Source organism: Phalaenopsis equestris, unplaced genomic scaffold (genome assembly GCF_001263595.1).
Source record: "Phalaenopsis equestris unplaced genomic scaffold, ASM126359v1 Scaffold001343, whole genome shotgun sequence".
In the NCBI taxonomy this organism is placed as follows: Eukaryota; Viridiplantae; Streptophyta; class Magnoliopsida; order Asparagales; family Orchidaceae; genus Phalaenopsis; species Phalaenopsis equestris.
The window spans coordinates 275,130-289,006 of NW_018165782.1; the positions used below are offsets into that span (position 1 = coordinate 275,130).

A 13,877-nucleotide genomic window follows, 5' to 3' on the forward strand; every position below is an offset into this window, starting at 1 on the left:
TGAATTAGTTCCAAAAATTTGATATTCAGCATCTCTTTGATGAAGAATCTTTTAATCTCCCTCTGTTTAGTTTTATCGTGTTGCATCGGGTTGTTAGCAATGTTGATTGTCGATTTGTTGTCACACCACAACTTCATTTGAGTTCCCTGATCCACTTTGAGTTCAACCACCAAGGCTTTCAGCCACATCATCTCAGCAACTCCTAATGTCATGGCCTCGTATTTTGTCTCTGTTGTTGATCTTGCTACAATTGACTGTTTCTTGCTCTTCCACGAGATCAAGTTACCACCTACAAACATACAGTATCCTGATGTGGATTGTTTGTCATCAGCACAACTAGCCCAGTCAGAATCACAAAAGCCCTCAATATTGACATGCCCATTCTTTCTTAATATCAACTCTTTCTTCATAAACCTTAGAATCTGATACAGTGCATCCATATGGCCCTTCCTTGGGTCATGCATGTAGCGGCTCACCACACTTACTGCAAAATAGATATCAGGTTGACTGTGGCACAGATAAATCAAGTGGCCCACCAGCCTCTGGTACGTCTCACGATCAACTGATTTGTTTGCCTCTGTACTGAGCTCGACCTTCTGATCAATTGGATAGAATGCAGGTTTGCACCCCCCGCATACATGTTTCCATGAGAAAATCCAGTACATACTTTTTTTGCGATAGGACGGTCCCCTAAGGTCCATGGATCACTTCAATCTCAAGAAAGTATTTGAGTTGTCCCAGATACTTAACCTCAAATTGCTTCCTCGATCTTCCCTTCAGTTGAACAATCTTTGTCTCATTATCATCAGTGTAATTATATCATCCACATGCACAACAAGTATGGTAGTGTAACATTCGTGTTGTTAAAAGAACACGGTGTGGTATGCATTGATCTGCCGATTATCCATGTCAATTATAGATATTCTAAACTTATCAAATCAGGCTCATGGAGATTGCTCAAAGTCATACAATAACTTCCTAAGACTACTAAATCCTAGCAGTATCTCCATATATACCTCCTCTAGTAACTCTCCATGAACAAAAGAATTATTCGCATCCAGTTGGTGGAGTCTCCATCCACCATTCACTGCTAACTTATCGTACTTATCTTTGCAACTGGTGCAACGGTTTCATCGTAGTCAATACCATACGTTTGACTGTATTATTTTGCCACTAGTGTTTTGTACCTCTCTACCATCCCTTCTGGAGTTGTTTTACCATGAAAATCCAATTGCATCCAACTGTCTTCTTCCCTGCTGGCAGTGGCACAATCTCCCAAGTTCAATTTTTATCAAGAGCTCCAAGCTCTTCATGAATCACCACTTCAACATGGGATCCTCTTTAACAACCTACTAACAGTTGGGTATAGAGAGAAAGTCCAATGACGCAATGAATGCACCATGCAAAGGTGAAATATTAGAATAAGAAATAAAGTTCGCAATGTCAAGTTCCCACACAAAACAATCAGAAGGATGTCCTGCATTGCTGCAGGAGGTCCTCCTTAACGTTGGAAGGGGAGGAGTGGGCGGAAGAGGAATAATATCACCTTGAAGATTTGAATCAAATGTGGATGGTGTAAGTGTCTCAAGAGTTAAGGAAGACCAGGACAAGGGACTTGTTAGCGGTGCAGACTCTGTTCCTTCAGCTTGCTCATTCCTCTGTGTATACACTCTTAGCTCACCTTTAGCCTGAATCACACCGCATGTGCGTTCAATCTCCTCGATTTGTTTCCTTAGTTGATTCATCCCACTTCACATGATTCCATAATGTCATATCCAAACTAGCTGACCAATCTATAGGAGTTTTATAAGTTGTTATGTAAGTCCATAATGTAGTATCCAAACAAGTTGACCAATCTATTTTGTTAGGATTTATAGTCTTTTCCAAGATTCTTTTAATTTCACGGTTAGATAATTCTGCTAGACCACTAGTCTGTGGATGACAAACAGTGAAGATCTTACGCTCTAAATCATATTTTCCAACCAATTTTTCAATTCTTTCATTTATAAAATGAGATTTTTATTTGTAATGATTGTTTTAGGCATTTCATATCTTGTAAAAATATTTTTCATTAAAAATTTTAAAACACTCCGAGCATCACATCGATGTAAAGCAACTGCTTCGATTCATTTGGAAATATAGTATACTGCAATTAATATATACAAATTTTTGAAAGAGAGTACAAATGGTCCCATTAAACATAATCCTCAAACATAAAAAATTTCAGCTTCCAATGTAAAATTTTGGGGTATTTCATTTTTTTTGAAATATTTCCTACTCGCTGACATCGATCGCATGTTTTTTTACATGTATTAACATCCCTAAATAGAATAGGTCAATAAAATCTAGATTGTACCAATTCCAAAATGTCCCCCAAATTCAGAATTATGATATTTTTTTAATAATTTTTTCAGTTTTTTCATATAGTACACATCTTCGAATAACTTGATCTTTACATTGCTTATATAAATATAAGTCATCCAAAAAGTAAAATTTTACATCAAGAATAAATTTTTTCTTTTGTTGCGTTGTCGATCCATATGGTAAAAGATCATTAACAATAAAATTCACCATGTCCGCATACCATGACATATGTCATTCATTAATAGTGTATAGATGTTCATCAGAAAAATTTTGTTAATTTCATTTTCATAATTGCAAACCCTTCGGATCCTAATCTTCGCATACACAAATACAAGTAACAATTATAAAAATAAGCACTCACATGAGAACGTATATATATTCTTGTTATTTATTTATATTTTTTTATTGTTTTTTTTAAATAAGATTTATAGTTCAAGCAAAGACTTTTAAGTAATTTACCGTAGCCTCCCCGACAACGGCGCCAAAAACTTGATGCATGTTTTTTATTATGTTCTATAAACGTTTTTCAACAACACAACACATAAGGCAGATATACTCAAAAATATGCAAATTAACCACAATAAAATTTACTTCAGTATAATAAGTTTTCTGTTTTAAAATATCTAAATCTATCACACCCAGTGAATTAAATTGTACTTTAATTTCAAATCGTCATTAGGTTCCAAACGCAAGTATACGTATCGCTCAAGTAATATAGAGCTCTAATAAATTCATAAATATCGATCCCACAGGGAGGTAAAAATTTGTTAGGAAAATCACGCAAAAACACAATATTTAAACTATAGAAAACTTAAGTAAGAAAACAGGTCGAAATGTGTTTAATGTCACTAAAGAAACTACGTTTACTACACAAATCTCTAAACTTCTAAGTTAAATTTACTAAAACTAAACTAGATTTTGTAATGAGAAGTTCAAATCTAAGAAAGTATCCTTCCGCTTACAACGATATTATATTCAGTGAATTATAAAATTGAAAAAAATTGTATTGTATCAAATAAGAGCAATCATATTATTTATCTTCTTTACAAGCGATAAAGAATATTGGTTAATTCAGTGTTTAGTCCCTAAATCTGTAGTTAAGCTGGGAAGATATTGGCTCTCACTTTAGATTTCCCACGTTCCCCTCGTCTGAGGGCTAACATCTTGCTTTAGTTTCTAAACGTCTTGACCAAATTGAAGATTTTAGTCTGTCACCCTAAAATCTTCAATTCTACACCTATCAATGAATATTTATCTATTTATTTATACTCAACCCTATGGACTACATTTTCATTCATGAAATCGAATGTGATTTTTAAATTGTTGAAGAACGCATTGCTCTCTCGGATCATATGTTTTACAATAAATTTTAACAATTCAATTGATCAGATCGAAAAATAAATAAAGTTCGAAGTTTGAATCATCACAAATATGAAATTAAAACATTACGCAACAATTTTGATTCTTCACATGACTATTTCTCTTTGTAATGAGAAGATCAGAGAAATCTACTCAAAATTCATGAGAAAGATACAACAAAACATAGATTTTATATAAAAAAATAAATTTACAAAACAATAAAGAAAAGTAAAACAACTTAACTCGATCTCTTCCCTAAGAAAATACTTTGTCATTTGAATCTCTTTTTCTCTTTACAATAACACTCAAATCTCTCGTAGAAATGTAAGGAATAAGAAATTTCTAACTTTCTCTCTCCTCTTACAACTCTTAGAGATACTTGTCACAATCTCCCGCAATTTTGAACTCACACCCCCTTCACTCACACTCTCCAAAAACTTTCTTTTTCTGACATAAAAACACTCTTTTATAATGTAGGGATGAATTTCCCAAGAGTCTCCATAGGCACCTCTTCCAAATCCGTTCAAATTCAATGCATTTGTGAAAATAATCATCTCTGACGCCTAGGCGCCGTTTTCTCTGTATTCTAGCGCCTAGGCGCCAATTCAATTTTTTTGAAAATGTCACTTTTGACTCCTAATTTCATACTTTTTGCATCCTTTGAGCTCCAAATGCCTAGACTTAGTATTTGTGAAAATAATCATCTTTGGCGCCTAAGCGCCGTCTTCTCTGTATTCTGGCGCCTAGGCACTAGTTCAATTTTTTTGAATATATCACTTTTATTTCCTAATTTCGTAGTTTTTGCATCCTTTGAGGTTCAAATGCCTAGACTTAGTATACCTGCAATAAAATACGAAAATACATTTTTTTAAGTGTAATATCACCGAATATAAGCCTTAAATATATATGTAAAATTGAATATTTTTTGGTGTATCAATGAATTCAGAGTTTCAGTCAATCAAAGAAATATTGAACCTGGCTTCAAGTTTCATTTTTTTCACCATCAGAAATAAATAGCTGTGTCAGAAAGATGAAAGAGATACAAAGCAGAGAAACTTAATGCATGAAAAGAAAGCTTAAAAATTCTTTAGTTTGATAATATATGGAGCATGAATGATTTAGTACACTTTCATGAATATGGATTTTTGAAGGACTGGTCGCGGGGTTTTCGCTCCTTCGCTCCTCTTACACCGCTCTTGATGAAGGATCTCACAGTCATTGTTCCGCAAAGGCAGCTTCGGAGGTGCAACACGAGCCGATTTGAGATGCTTTTCTAGGATTTCTTCAACATCGTCACAAAAAAATCACCCAAGACAAATAGAATGTATGTAATAAACAGAAATTCCTCGGTCGCAAAGTTCTTGATATTTTGTACCTCGAACTAAAGATCTATGGGTCTAAGATTCCAGCATTTGTAGTATCTCATATACTGTGATCTTGAGAAAAGTTAGCAATTGTTGTAGCTTCCCCCGGCTCTTGTGAAATCCTCAAGTATTTTTCACAAAAAAAAAAAACTGACAAACCAGTACCGTATTTGATCCTGTGTGCGAAGATCTAATGCATTGCTCCTGAAAAAAATCCATTGGTGCAAGTCACCAGCAAACTTGCCAAGTTTAGCTAGTATTTCGGACATTAACCTAGCCCCCCATTTTCTAAAGAAAACAAACAGTTCAATAACGATTGTCAATGTCCAACACATAAATTATGCAACACTAACCCAAGTAGCTTTTAAAATCTCCATCAACTCAGATACCAGTGGAAACCACAGTTCGAATTGCAAAGTTGCCTCATAAATTGCAACATATCCTAAAAGGGAGGGGGTGGAATGGGCTTGATCAGTCGGAGATGGTAATTTTACAACCATATCATTCACAGAGTGAATTTTTTTCCTAAACTATAACAGGTCATCCTCTGTAAGCGTCAAGATTATTTCTTTTGATTTTTTGGGGGGAAGGTATTCCTTTAACATCAACATCTCAAAGAATAAAAAATCTCCTCCAAAAAACACAACAACAATGCAAAAAAGACTTCGGGGGTTGCACTACACCAGCGCTGAAGGAGACACAACATCAGGCCAAAAAACTCTAAGAGTTGTGTTACACCAATGCAGAAGAAGGCATAACAACAGCCCAAAGGAACTCTAAGGGTTGCGCAACACCAGCGCTAAATGAGGCACAACAGAACCCCAATGGATTCCAGACATTTTAGAAGGGAAATGTGCCTTCTCCCTTTCCTTTTGAGCCTTAGCCCAACCTGGGTTGCTCTATCCTATGTCCATGGACCCAACCTGGTCCATCGCGGCACGCACAACCACCATCGACGATAGTTCGGCCAGATTCGACTTACCGCAATTGGCGACCTATGCCAACCACGTGCGCACCACCACAGAATGTCGTCTACCAGCCTACAGTCACTCTGCCTTTAAGCCAGTTTACAATAACGCAACCGTTGTCAGACCACCATCATCGCTATCTACTGCTCTTAGCTCCCACGCAAGCACTCGCTCATGCTCGTGCTCATTTTAACCCCCACAAGCATTGTGCCCCCCAACTTGCATTTATACTCGTCTGTAGATCTCATTACATCTTAACACATATTTATGCTTATTTGCTCGCATATGAATACACATGTGCCTAATATGCATATGTACACATCAAAACTTCGACTAGCCATCGTTCAAATCCCGCCAAAATATTTAGCAACTTTATGATTCAGTATCTTTCAAAAGTGTGATTGCTTCATCTTTTTTCTTCATTATGGATTTAATTTTAACATTTTCGAAGTTCCACAAAGCATGAATATTAGATATTAGTAATTTCAATCCAGTGTATAATTTTTTAGGGGATCTAAAATAATGACGGAGACTTTCACGGCGACTTATATTTTTGAAAGATACAAATACCAATGTCTGAAAGTATGGGTCAGTTGATACGTCATCAACTAAATTTATCATTTAGCACGAATCACAAGACAGTTGGTATGGATCTCAAGATATTTTAGCAAAAAATATTTTGATTCAAATTAAACTCATCAAGCGCTCCAATTGCGGCAAATTGACTAGCTCGACAAGCCGAACCCAATGATACAAAAAATAATTCAATATGAGTCAAATCAACATCGAATCAATTTGTTAAACCATTTCTGGAAGGTTTTGCTTCTTTATTTAGAGGGTCAAATGAACCTCAAATTTGGCATGCATCTAACTAAATCGAGTGACTCTAAAAGAGGAATTCTGGGAGCCCAATACCACTTGATTTCTAGGTCATTAAGGTCACTAGATCATCAAAAATCTTTTATGATCCAAGTGAATTAACGTGGGTAATTCGATCGGAATTATAGTGGTTATTCGTCAAATAATAAAAATGGACATCCACTGAGGCCTATAAATAAACCCTCTCACTTCACTTGAAGGGGAGGAGAAGGAGAAAAATGAGTTAATTTCCAGTGTTATTTTAAACCAAAAACCCGCGATAACTCCCAACCTTCATATCCGTCGACTGCAACTCATCGGCCATCATCAACTAACGCTGGTTGTCCACTGCTTGTCGCCATTACTGGACTTTGCAGAGTAACAAAGTACCATATGGAGTAACAACGCACATTGTGAATTAATGAAGTATCCTGCAAAGTAACGACGCACATTGTGCGGTAACAAAGTATCTTGCAAAGTAACAAGGAACATCACAGAGTAACAAAATATTCTATTGACACTTTTGCAAACGTAGTAAAGCAATCTTCTACATACTACGCAATGATGTACTGTATCAAACACCCGGCGATAACTTCCAGCATCAACTCCTCTCGATCTTTATATAGTGAATTTTTTTTATATTCAAACATTATATTCGGAGAAAACTTGTAAGCCTTTCATGGTTATGGGATAAGAGTTTATTTTTATATTTACGAGCTTACGGTGAAGCATTTTAACTGGGCTAAACCCTGTTATTTCTTTCTTCTCCGAGGTTTTCACATAAAAAATTATGGTGTTTTCTCCTATTCATTTTATTATTTGTTTGTGTGTTAGATTTTGTACAATACTAGATGTTAAATATTTATTCTACGGCTGTGAATTTTCTAGCACGAAAAAATTATGGACAAGTTATGATTGGATAAATGTCCTGTAAGGCTGCTGCTGGTGTCTTAACAGAACAGTAGTTACATGTCTGCATGTCTGCAGTAATAAACAAAGAAACGCAAAAGGTCTGAAGTAATACCTGCAACTGCGCCGATAAAAGCACTACAATTTGAATCCTCCATGATCAAATTTAACCGTGTGTGATTAAGAATTTTCTTGCTCGCATTAACATCTTGAACAGCAGCTTCAATCGCAGCCTTTGCGACTCTACCTATGGCCGACTCGTAAGTTAGAACAGCACCAATGTTCACTACAGCAGGCCTTTCACCATTGCTAATAACTCCGTCAAAAACGATTATAGCGAGCATTAACAGAGCATGTATAGTAGAAATCATGTTGAAAATGTCATCAGTTGCCTTAAGAACTTCGGCTATTTCATGTAAGGACCAAATTTTTCCAAGTTCACTGGAAGAACCTCATTCTAAAACTCTCGGAGCAATCATGACGCTTACAATCAATCCACCGTCTTCGCAGGAGAAGCTTTATCAATTCAATGCTTTGAATGTACCAGAAAATCAATACGATCACTCAATCCAACTAACCCTGGTCACCAAATGAAACCGAAATCATTAGCCAAACAATATAAACTTGTGGTTTCGAGAGATTAGAATGAAACCGATATACCGAGAGAGAAAGATTTCAACTGAGAGGAAGTGATCACCAGTTCACACGAAGGTAAAGTTGCCGCCATTAAGCTTTCATCGCCGAGAGAAAAGTTCGAACCACTGAACAGAGCAGTTAAAGTGGAAAAGGGCTTGTGGAATAATATGACGACCGGTGAAGATGGTAGATTTATAAATAAAATATTAAAAAGTATGTGTGGTGTTGGCTTGCGTTTTGGGAGAGCGGAAGCAAAGCATCGCGTTTAACATAATGAAATTCGTGCTCTTTTTTATTTTTATTTTTTTTCCCTTATGGGGAGAGGGAGAAAAGGAACATCACTTCTAGGGCTGTCAAAAAAACTCATTGCTTGCAAATAGTTCATGTTCGGTTCATCAATAAGTTCGTGTTTCATTCGTTCGATAAGTAAATGGGACAAACGTGAACAATTTTTTTTCGTTCGGTTAGTTAAATGAACCAAACACGAACAGTGATGCGTTCGTTCGTGTTTGAATCGTTATTGTACGAAATATTAAATAATTTAAAATAATTATATATAAAAAAATTATGATATTTTAAAATTTAAAATTTTATAAATTATAATATATAATAAATTAATAATAATAATATATTAATATAATATATTAGTAATATACTAATACATATATTATATATTTATATAATTAATATAATATATTATTTATATATATTAATATTAGGGGTGTAAAATTGGTTTGTCATTTGTGAACAGCTCGTGTTCGGCTCGTTCGTTAAGAAACGAACACGGACTGTGACTTCATGGACAATTTTGAACATGAGTTTATTTCAAACAAACTAAATTTCAAACGAACCGAACAAGAACGAACTGACACAAACACAAGCTCTATTCGTTCGTGTTCGATTCCTTTACACCCATAATCACTGCCAAATTTATAAATGAAGAGAAAAATAGAATGTGTAACCACCATACAAGACAACAAAATTTGAAGAGAAAAGAAAATAATTAAAACAACAACAAATACTTCTAAAAAGTAAAAACTATAAACAGTAAACTAAGAAGTGTGAAGAGAAAATATGGACGAGTGCATCATCCACTCCAAATACAAACTAAAGGCAATCCATATGAGCAAAATCTCTGAAGATCAGAAGGACTTGTACTTGCAAAATAAACAGACAATGCAATAGAATGAACATAAACAAGTAACAAAGGCAAATTAAAACAAAACGACCGAAGCAATAGTAGTCAAGTCAGGAGATATAAAGCAGGCATTAAAGTTAAAGACATATAATACATTGAAGTCTTTGAGCACAGGATTAAATTACCTTCCAAGATCTAATGAATAGCAAAATTCAAAAGAATGGTTGAAATTTAATATATTGATGCAATTGAATTGAATTGAAGCACAACCAAGTTGTAGCAAAACAAAACATCTGAATCAAATTCCATTAAACTGTTCCAAGCATCAGATAGAAAAAAAGACAGAGAGAGAACTGCTAATAAATAAGTCGAAAGAATCCACGACTGCAATTTATAAGAAGGTTTAATAAAGTTGGAAATTTTGTGTTTAAAATTTCACTTCCTAATTTTTGCAAAATTTTCAAATGAACTCTCGTGATATTAATCTCGAGATAATTACTAGAATTATTGAAACAGTTATTATTTCTGTCAAACTAAATTTCATAAGCAATACTTTTAATAGATAAGAGGTAGAATATCCTATAAATTTTGCAATTAATACTCTCAGTGTGATGAAAAAAAAAACTTGAAAGAAATTACTCGAGATAATAAAAAATACTCTGGTTGAGATACCAACTTTCATTAAATTATGAGAAAAAAACATTCAAATAAAAAATGTTTAAGTATTTCTAAACCGTAAAAACAAAAAAAAAAGTAATTAAGCATAACATTAACACTATCTTAATTAATAATATCATTGGTTTTAAGACTAAAATTAAAAAATCTCCAATAAAACGAAGCCAAATTAATAGTATAGCATTTATTCCAAAAAAAATTATTTTAATATGTAACAGGTAAACCTTAATAAATAATATGATAAACAATTTTATTATTAAAAATTATTTCTCTTTCCAAAACAAATTATACCATCAGTAGTAACATGAATGTCCTAAGTAAAAAAGTAAACAATCATTAAGAACGTTTCATTTTTGAGAAAATAACCAATAGTCATTGACAGTGACTTCTTTAATTTTAATAAAATTATGAAAACAAAACCAATAAAAAACCACATTGCCATAAAGCTCAAATGATGATGATCATTTCATCCAATGATCAAAGAAAAATATAAGATGGTTATCGGTATTCGCCTAAAAAAGTAAGATCTATTATAATTTTAACAACAACTTTAATAAGATATTTCCAAATCGTTGAGATCTTAGAAATAGAGTTATACCAAATAAGGTCACAATTATTCATACTCAACTTGGATAAGAGAGAGTTGGAATTGAAATGCCTGCAAATAATCTTAGTTTTACACATCTTTATCTAGAAAATGAATATGAATGCCTCCAAGAGCTCTAAGAAGAGAAGCAGTTTTTCAAGAAATGGTGGTCATTTTATTTTCTTTATTATCACGAAAAAAAGGTTACTCAGAAAAAGAAATAATTTTCTTCATAATACGTTTTAGTAACAAAGTTGAGCGAAACCAATATCAAAGAAAACTTCTAATTGTATGGTTAATTTATTTAAAAGGACCTTCCATAGTTAGAATTTTGTGCTTTCATCTAGCCAAAGCCAACCATTTAGGAAGTTTATTAATAATAATATTACAATCAACCACGTTAGGCTTATAATAAAAAGTACTAATACAGAGTTATTTTCAAGGTGGATATTTGATATCGATAACACTGATGTTGCGTAAAGTATACTTTAAAATATTACCAACATTCTTATAATAGCAACTAGTAGATTTAGAAAAGTTCACAACTAAATTCGAAGCATTACTAAAAATATTCAAAATATTGGCGAGATGTGACATAATGGGAGGGGCAACATCTCCAAAAAATAAAAGATCCTCGACACATATAAGATGATTTATTTTTTGAAACTATTTAGCATGATATAATTATTTTGAGCATCTATTATAAAGGAAAGAACAACAATAAGAATAATAAATAAATAAGGAGAAATAACCTTAATTCTATCAGTTTATAACTTAGCAATAACCTTATATAAGGTACTGTAAGGAGATATAATGACAAAAAGCATTTGAATTTTGAGCACCTTTTGATTTGGGAATTAAATTAATAGCACATTTAAATATTCACCATTATATATTTACATCCACGTTCTACCATGCATTTTCCTCTTTAATGTTTTATTTTTATTTTTATTTAATCAGTGTAAAATAAAATTGGAGGATGAATTTTGGAAAAAAATTATGGCTTAAGAGAAAAATAAATATTTATATTTTAGACTTTCATATAAAATGAGAGATCTAATGAAGATCCAGAGTGATTTAATAATAGGTAAATAAAATTAAAAATAAACTTAAACCTTCATTAAGCCTTAAAATTATTATTAACTCACTAATAACCGAGCTCTTATTACAATTAATCACTTTTGTATAAGGATCCTTAAACACTTAAATTTAAATTACTACATATCAAATTAATTCATCCATTATATAAAATATAAAGGTTAATGGCCATCAATCCAAATAATTTAATTATAGTTAATATATTTTGAAGTATAAATAATTTTAATGAAGTTAAGAAGTGATTGATTATTTTACTTGGAAAATACTCGATATTCAAGATCATAAAAGAAAATTTAAACAAGGTATAGTAATCCTTTGTGAAATATATGATAAGAAAATCAAAAGAAAAAAAGAAAGAACACATGCACACAAACACACACACACACACACACACATAGAAAAGTCTCAAGTTTTAAAAGATAAATATATGAAAGTCTTTGAGGAAGAGCTTGATATTAATCTATCATTTAAAAATTGAGAGCAATTCACTTTCCTAAGAAGTTAAAGAATAAAAAAACCTCTTGACCTTACTTTACAATATATATACGTACACATACACACGCACAAACAGACACACACACTTAAGCAATTTACAAATAATCATATAAAAGAGTATTACAATAAGTAATATCAGGATATTAGGGGTTTTTAAGAAAATCCAATATTAATAAGATGTGTGCACATTCTTAACGAATCTATCGATTACAATATTAAATTGCGCAATAATCATGAGATAAACCTTATCGTGAATTCAAAAAAAGTTTAATTTTAGGTATATAATGATTTGAGGCAAAGTAATGTTTAAGTTAGATTAATTTGATGAGGACAAAATATGTGACACGAGGGTATGTGAATTGTGCCCTTTCCATGTATCATTTTCGTGTTTATTTTTGGGTATATATAGTGTTATTTGCAGTATACAAGTTTAGATTTGGGATTTTGGGAGCATCAAAGAGGCAAAGGATTATTCAAGCGCCACAGTGCCCCGGGACGACACTTGGAGCATGATAAAGGAACCTTTCAAACAAATAGTTGGAGAGCACAACATTTCGGTGCCAACTTACAAGCGCTACTGCGCCTCACTCTAGCATCACAACATCACCATCCCCAACATCACGGTGTTTGATGCTATATTCCAACGATATTAAATAGCGCAATAATCATGAGATAAAGCTTATCGTGAATTCAAAAAAAAGTTTAATTTTAGGTATATAATGATTTGAGGCAAAGTAATGTTTAAGTTAGATTAATTTGATGAGGACAAAATATGTGACACGAGCGTATGTGAATTGTGCCCTTTCCATGTATCATTTTCGTGTTTTTTTTTTGGATATATATAGTGTTATTTGCAGTATACAGGTTTAGATTTGGGATTTTGGGAGCATCAAAGAGGCAAAGGATTATTCAAGCGCCACAGTGCCCCGGGACGACACTTGGAGCATGATAAAGGAACCTTTCAAACAAATAGTTGGAGAGCACAACATTTCGGTGCCAACTTACAAGCGCTACTGCGCCTCACTCTAGCATCACAACATCACCATCCCCAACATCACGGTGTTTGATGCTATATTCCAACGATATTAAATAGCACAATAATCATGAGATAAACCTTATCGTGAATTCAAAAAAAGTTTAATTTTAGGTATATAATGATTTGAGGCAAAGTAATGCTTAAGTTAGATTAATTTGATGAGGACAAAATATGTGACACGAGCGTATGTGAATTGTGCCCTTTCCATGTATCATTTTCGTGTTTTTTTTTGGGTATATATAGTGTTATTTGCAGTATACAAGTTTAGATTCGGGAATTTGGGAGCATCAAAGAGGCAAAGGATTATTCAAGCGCCACAGTGCCCCGGGACGACACTTGGAGCATGATAAAGGAACCTTTCAAACAAATAGTTGGAGAGCACAACATTTCG

The 13,877-nt window shown here is 33.3% G+C and overlaps 1 protein-coding gene across 4 annotated transcripts in view; it reads right to left on the reverse strand.

Annotated features, from left to right (window-relative positions):
- The window catches only part of LOC110034068 (glutamate receptor 3.7-like), a 52,398-nt gene extending 43,746 nt beyond the window's left edge, over positions 1–8,652 (reverse strand). For 2 of the 4 annotated variants that reach the window (XM_020738317.1, XM_020738315.1), the window contains exons 1-2: positions 8,483–8,649; positions 7,938–8,401 (exon numbers count right to left, since the gene is read on the reverse strand). In XM_020738317.1, coding sequence (XP_020593976.1) covers positions 7,938–8,193 — 256 coding nt within the window. In that variant the 5' untranslated portion in view covers positions 8,194–8,401; positions 8,483–8,649. Of the gene's footprint in view, positions 1–7,937; positions 8,402–8,482 lie in introns of all 4 variants that reach the window. The other 2 variants (XM_020738316.1, XM_020738318.1) reach the window with 2 other exon arrangements.
- Between the last annotated feature and the right edge of the window lie 5,225 nt (positions 8,653–13,877).